The 7,497-nt window shown below is 37.4% G+C and overlaps 1 protein-coding gene across 1 annotated transcript in view; it reads right to left on the bottom strand.

Moving 5' to 3' along the window:
• Positions 1–4,438: 4,438 nt before the first annotated feature.
• Positions 4,439–7,497, bottom strand: part of NAF1 (nuclear assembly factor 1 ribonucleoprotein) — a 38,470-nt gene continuing 35,411 nt past the window's right edge. The window contains exon 8 of the mRNA XM_045552063.1: positions 4,439–5,281. Coding sequence (XP_045408019.1) covers positions 4,854–5,281 — 428 coding nt within the window. The 3' untranslated portion in view covers positions 4,439–4,853. The remainder of the gene's footprint in view (positions 5,282–7,497) is intronic.

Here is a 7,497-nt window from a genome sequence, read left to right as displayed (position 1 = left end):
GACCTAAGTCAATTCTCTAGCCCTTTCATAAGGCACTGATCCATTCGTGAGAGCAGAGCCCCCATGACTTTATTACTCCCCAAAAGGCCTCACCTCTTAATATCACCACAATGGGGAATTTTAACACATAAATTTTGGAAGAGACATATTCAAACCATGACAGTTGGGTTCCTTCTCTTAAACTCCAAAGATAGATGTCATTGACAAAATACACCACTGAGAACCAAGTGAGATGCTAAGGATACAATTTAAGTAGCTACATTTTTATTTCTCTTCTCCTTGCCACCAAGACCTACAACTTCACTGCTGCTGCCAACAGAACTCCCTAAGTTCCAGAGTGAACAGCCAAGAGGCTGGAGCTGTATATTTTCCCTGAAGTATCTGCAGACTACCTCCTGAAATTAACCACCTGGAGTACCTTTTAAAAAAAGTTTTCTAGATCTGTCTAATACCTAGTAAAATCTAATGTGCATTTTTAATAAACTGTCCAAGTAATTTCTAGGTAGCCCAAAGTCTCAAAAACACTTAAGTAAATAAGCACATTCATCCCTTGGTGTCTGTGGAGATTGGTTCCAGGACTCCCACAGATACCAAAATCCATGGATGCTCAAGACCCTGATACAAAATAGTGTGGAATTTGCATATAACCAGTGTCTATCCTCCTGTTTACTTTAAATCATCTCTAGATTACTTATAATACCTACTAAAATGTAAATGTTACATAAAGTGTTTATTATTTAGGGAATAAGGAGAAAAGTGTACATGTTCAGTACAGGCACAATCATCCATTTTCTATTTTTCCAAATACTTTCAATCCACGGTTGGTTGAATCCACACATGCAGGATCCAGAGGGTCAACTCTATAGGAAGGAAGGCAAATTGAACTGAAGTGGTAAAGACATCAACCTAATTGAAATGAGGGATCAAATAATAAAATTTAACTCTGTTTCTTTGGATATTAAATATCTACTAAATATCCATTAAATAGTCAAATAGCACTACAGGCATACATTGTTTTATCGTGTTTCATTTTATTATGCTTTGCAGATAGTGCCTTTTTTACAAATGGAAAGTCTGTGGCAACCCTATGTCTAGCAAGTCTATCTGTGGCACTTTTCGAACACCAGGTGCTCACTTCCTATATGGGTCACATTTTGCTAATTCATATAATATTTCAAACTTTTTCATTATTATTATATCTATTTTGGTGACCCATGATCAGTAAGCTTTGATGTTTCTCTTGTAATTGTGATAGGGTGCCACCAACCACAGCCATACAAGACCACAAACTCAATTGATAAATGTGTGTATCCTGACTTCTCCACCAATGGCCATTCCTATCTCCCTTGCTCTTCTCAAGCCTCCCTATTCCATGAAGAACAACGATATTGAAATTAGGCCAATGAATAACCCTACAATGTCCTCTGAGTGTTCAAGTGAAAGAGTCAAACATCTCTCACTTTAAATCAAATGCTGGAAATGATTAAGCTTAGTGAGTGCGCCATGTTGAAAGCTGAAATAGGCTGAGTGGTAGGCCTCTTGAGGCAAACTTAGTCAAGTTGTGAAGGCAAAGGAAAAGTTCTTGAAGGAAATTAAAGGTGCTACTCCAGTGAACACACAAATGAGAAGAAAGCAAAACAGCCTTCTTGCTGACGTGGAGAAAGTTTGGGTGGTCTGATAAAAGACCAAATCAGCCACAACACTCCCTTAAGCCAACATCTACTCCAGAGCCAGACCCTAACTCTCTTCAATTCCATAAAGGCTTAGAGAGATGAGGAAGCTGCAGAAGAAAAGTTGGAAGCTAGCAAAGGTTGGTTCATAAGGTTTAAGCAAAGAAGCTGTTTCCCTAACATAAAGGTGCAGGGTGAAATAGCAAGTGCTGATGTAGAAGCTGCAGCAAGTTATCCAGATCTAGCTAAGATCATTGATGAAGGTGGCTACACTAAAAAAAACAGATTTCCAGGGTAGACAAAACAGCCTTTTATTTAAATACCATCTAAGACTTTCACAGCTAGAGAAGAGAAGTCAATGCTGGCTTGAAAGCTTCAAAAGACAGGCTGATCCTCTTGTAGCTATGGTAGCTGGTGACTTTAAACTGAAGCCAATACTCATTTATCATTCCAAAAATCCTAGAGCCTTTAGAATTATGCTAAATCAACTTTGCCTGTGCTCTATAAATGGAAAAAGAAAGCCTAGATGACAGCACATCTGTTTACAGCATGATACACTAAATATTTTAAGCCCATTGCTCAGAAAATAAAAGATTCAAGATATTACTGATCATTAACAATATACCTGGTCACTGGAGAGCTCTGATGGAGGTATACAAAATTAATGTGGTTTTCATGCCTGGTAACACAACCCATTCCGCAGCTGATGGATCAAGGACAGCTCATGGATCAAGGAGTCGTTTTGACTCTCAAGTTTTATTATTTAAGAAATATTAATACATTTCATAAGGATACAGCTACCATAGAGATTCCTCTGATGGATCTGGGCAAAGTAAATTGAACACCTGGAAAGGCTTTATCATCTTAGGTGTCATTAAGAACATTCATGATTCATGGGAGAAGGTCAAAACATCAACATTAATAGGAGTTTGGAAAAAGTTGACTCCAACCCTCATGGATGATTTTTGAGGGTTTTAAGAGCTTCAGTGGAGGAAGTAACTGCAGATGTGGAAGAAAAAACAAGGGAACTATAAATAGAACTGGAACCTAAAGATGTGACTGAATGGCTGCAATCTCATGATAAAACTTGAACCCATGAGGAATAAAGACAAGGATTTCTTGAAATGGAATCTACTCCTGGTGAAGATGCTGTGAACATTGTTGAAATGACAACAAAAGGTTTAGAATATTATGTAAACTTAGTTGATGAAGCAGTGGCAGGGTCTGAGAGTATTGATTTCAATTCTGAAAGAAGTTCCATTGCGGGTAAAATGCTATCAAATAGTATCACACGCTGCAGAGAAATCTCTCATGAAAGGAAGAGTTAATCGATGTGGCAAACCTCACTGTTGTCCCAATTTAAGGAAGTGCCACAGCTCCCGGACCTTCAGCAACCACTATCTCCATCAATCAGCAGCCATCATCATTGAGGCAAGACCCTCCACCAGCAAAACACTTACAACTCACTGAATGCTCAGATGATCATTAGCATTTTTTAGCAATAAAGAATTTTTAAATTAAGGTATGTACATTTTTTTAGACACAATGCTATTGTGCATTTAATAGACTACAGTTAAGTGTAAACTCAACTTTTACACATACTGGGAAACCAAAAAAATTCATGTGACTCACTTTATTGTGATATTTGCTTTATTGTGGTGGTCTAGAACCAAACCTGCAATATCTCCAAGGTATGCCTATATCTAAGGTACAGAAATTTAAAGATTTTTTTTTTTAATGCCATGATGATTACAACAGTTTGATGACTTACCATAACATCTTATTCTTCCCATTCTTGTAGAAAAGGATTTAGGGTTTTTCTTTTAGTGCTTTTAGATATTATCTCATCTAACTCTTACAATATTCTTCCAACCAGAAAAAGACTGTGCCATAACCTATGAAGGTAATTCTTAAAGATAAGTTGCAAAAACATTCCAAAAAAGAATGATGAATCAAGTACTTACATGATAAATTCAAGGTATACCAAGGCAGAGCCTCTCAAATTGTGTACTAAGAATTCTGCAGACTCCTCAGCCCAAGGGAAGGTGAAGTGAGGCCTCAGTGCAACCAGAATTCATGGGTTTGTGCTACGTGGTTTCCAGATTACCCCAAGGTGCCATACAAACATTATTTTCTAAGTGTGTCAAGGAATGAAAGACTGGGGAGGAAAGTGCTGATCTGAGAATTAAGAGAACTAGGCTCAACTCCTTGCCATCTCACTAGCTGAATGACCTTAGTTAAACTGCTTAACCTTTTTGGAACCCTTAGTTAAGCTCCTCATTTATTAAATGAGAACTAGTTTAGAATATTTTGAAGGCCTCTTCTAGTTCTAAAACTCCATTAATTTCCCTTACAGCGACACTTCATGATGTAAATTAACAGTCACTATTCATTTAATTAAAAACTCTAAATTCATTCAGTGGTTCAATACATTTATTAAGCTCCTAGTCTGTGCTGGGCATGTGAGAATCTGGGAAACAGATATGGAAGACATAATCACTATATACATCTTATTATGAATAAATCCTTGCATCCCTTTTAAGGGGTTAAATAGTAAAGCCTTCTGAATAGCGCCCAAATCACCAAAATCTGCACAGATAATAGAAATTTGCTTATACATAATGAATAAACATTTACTTTAGTTATAGTCAGAGTTTCTGTTAATATATAAAGATTTCATCCTCTATACTCTTCACCTGCTTTAAAAAATCAGGATTATTTAAATTTACTGGTAATTGGATTTATAATCAAAATCAATTTCCAAAGTATAAATTTATAAAAATACTTTATTTTAAAGACTCTCAACAGGACTTCAACATCTTATTTCCAGATTATACCAAGAAAATCAATGTGTACAATATATTTTAATTCATGATGAAACTGGTTCCATATCCACTATTATACATATTGTTTAACTGGGTGGGGGAAGGCATGGAGGCAAAGTTTTAATTAAATATTACATAATTGAATTTTCTCCCTAGAAGTTGATTCACAAAGGCTACAAATACATATCAACTTACAACTGAAGGAATCATTTAATACTTTACAGTGCTTTTAAAAATCTAGCTCTATAATCACTTTCTTTTCTTTAAAAAAAAAAAATCCTTACCATATAATATGAAAGTCCACATTTCTCTAGAAATGTATACATTCACCTAATAGTATGGCCCAAAATGAGAAGAATTACTGTCTCCAGAAGAGGGTGGAGGAGGCAGTGGGGGAGGGGGCGGGGGGTGGCAGCAGGGAGTATGGTAAGTTAAGTAATGGATGAGGCGCCATGGTTGCTGCCCCCCAACCCATGTTTACAGATGGGGGTGGGGGCGGCGGGGGTGGGGGTAGTGAAAAATTATGCATGTCAAACATTGGAGGAGGAAAGGGGTATTGTGGTATAACAGGATTATCTTGTCTCTGAGGCGGAAATCCTGAAGTCTCCTGAGATACTGTGTGTTCTGAGTTATAAAACTGTGGAGGTGGAGGCCTACCATGGCAAGACCGAGGGTAACTACCCCTGGAAAATCCTCGTGTGAATTCTCTGTTGCGATAGCCTTTGGAATGCTCTGAAGCAGAGCTATGAGCATTCCAATTCTGATGTACTTCAGCAAAATCTTCACCTTTGAGTGGGAGAAAGAAAAGCATAAAAACAAAAATAAGGTCAGTATATTAAAAAGAACTGTTTGAAATTTCAATGATGCCTTTTAACTTCCAGTATATCTTGTAGCAGTTAAAAAAGTATAAGGCTTAAAATGGTCAATTTTAAATGACTTGAAAAGGCAAAACTTAAAAGCCAAAGGATCAGGAAAGAAAAGGCCTAGTGAGAGAGAAAACATTTAGACAATAACTGCTCTACTCCAGCCAAATACCACAAAATTAACTGTGGCACCATTCCTACCCACATTCTCAAAGGCTGAGTAGGGAACCTAGACTTCTACGCCTTGACAGGCAAGCAATGAAGGACACAAGCCCAGGGTAGTGTCAAGAGCAGGCTGAGCAGAGCACCAGTAACAAGGCCTCCTGCAATGGCAGTGGAGAACACACATGGGGAGCCCAGACCTTCACCTCCACTGGCAGCAATACCACCGTACTTCCTCCTTGTGCACTGGGGTGATGTCAGAGAAGACTGAACAAAATCAGGATTTTCATCACTGCCCAATGGTGAGAAGGCCATCATCCTCCACTGGTGGACTCCACGTGGAGAGCAGTGACAAGATACTCCTGTCCCTACCAGGCACAAGGGAAGACCTGGTGGGGAGTCAGAACTTCTACCCTCTCCCAGCAGAAATGAGGCATCCCTTGGCCTCAGGTGTTAACAGGACCTAAGAGGAAAACCTGGACTTCAATCTACCCACTTCCTTTCCCTGCCAGAGTGGTATTTAACAAAAACCAACCAAACAAAAAAGCTGAAACATAAGATTTACATAAGATCCACAGCCTTGTAACATAATATCCAATATATCTAGGTTTCAATCAAAAATCACTCATCATAAAGAAAACTAAGAAGATTTAATACTCAATGAAAAAGGACAATCAACAGAGGTCAACACAAAGTAGGAAAAACAGATTAAAGCAGTAGTAAAAATCCTTTGACAAGAAATTATAAACATGCTAAAAATATTAAAAATAGAAAGTCTCAGCCAAAAAACAGAAGGTATAAAATAAAGAAAAAAATAGAAATGTTAGGACTAAATATTACAATAATCAAAATAAAAAACTCAATGGAATAATTATTGAAGGAGAAGAACAAAGTTGGAGAACTGAGACTACCAGACTGCAAGGCTTACTATAAAGCTATAAGAATAACTAGTGTCATATTGGTAAAAAAGAGACAAATAGATCAGTGGGACACAATAGAGAGCCCAAAAATAGACATATACATATAATCAACTGATCTTTAAGAGCAAAGGCAATACCACGGAGCAAAAGTAGTCTTTCAACAAATGGTGCTGGAACAACTGGAAATCCACATGTAAAAAAATAAATCTAGATGGACACAGACCTTAACACCCTTTGCAAGAATTTGAAATGGATCACGGACATAAATGTAAAATGCAGAATTATAAAACTACTAGAAGATAACATAGGAGAAAATTTAGATAACTGGGTTGATGACTTTTTAGACAGGACACCAAAGGCATGACACATGCATGGAAGAACTAATAAACACCAAAGAAGATATAAAGATGGTAAATAAGCATAAGAAAAGATACCCTACCTCATATGTCATTAGGGTAATGCAAATTAAAACAATGAGATATCACTACACACCTATTAGAATTGCCAAAATCCCAAACACTGACAACACCACATCCTGCTAAGGATGTGGTGTAACAGGAACTCTTGCTGGCAGGAATGCAAAATGGTACAGCCACTTTGGAAGACAGTTTGGTAGTCTCTTCCAAAACTAAACTTACTCTTACCATGCAATACAGCAATCCTGCTCCTTGGTATTTACCCAAATGAGTTAAAAACATGTTTTCACAAAAACCTGGATGTTTTTATCAACTTTATTCATAATTGCCAAAACTTGGAAGCAATCAGGATGTCCTTGAGTAGGTGAATGGATAAACTGTGGTACAACCAGACAATGGAATAATACTAAGTACTAAAAAGAAATGAGCTATCAAGCCATGAAAAGACATGGAGGAACCTTAAATGCATATTACTAATGGTAATAAGTAATATTGGGAGAAGAGGGGGAAGGACACGGAGCTGATTTTTAGGGCAGTGAAACTACTCTGTATGACACTATAATGGTAGATGTCATATACATTTGTCCAAACTCATAAAATGTACAATACAAAGGGTGAACTCTAATGTGAATAAAGGACTT

Source organism: Lemur catta, chromosome 5 (assembly GCF_020740605.2).
Source record: "Lemur catta isolate mLemCat1 chromosome 5, mLemCat1.pri, whole genome shotgun sequence".
Classification (NCBI taxonomy): Eukaryota; Metazoa; Chordata; class Mammalia; order Primates; family Lemuridae; genus Lemur; species Lemur catta.
The sequence above is the reverse complement of the archived record's forward strand: the minus strand, read 5'-3'. Positions and strand labels throughout refer to the sequence as shown.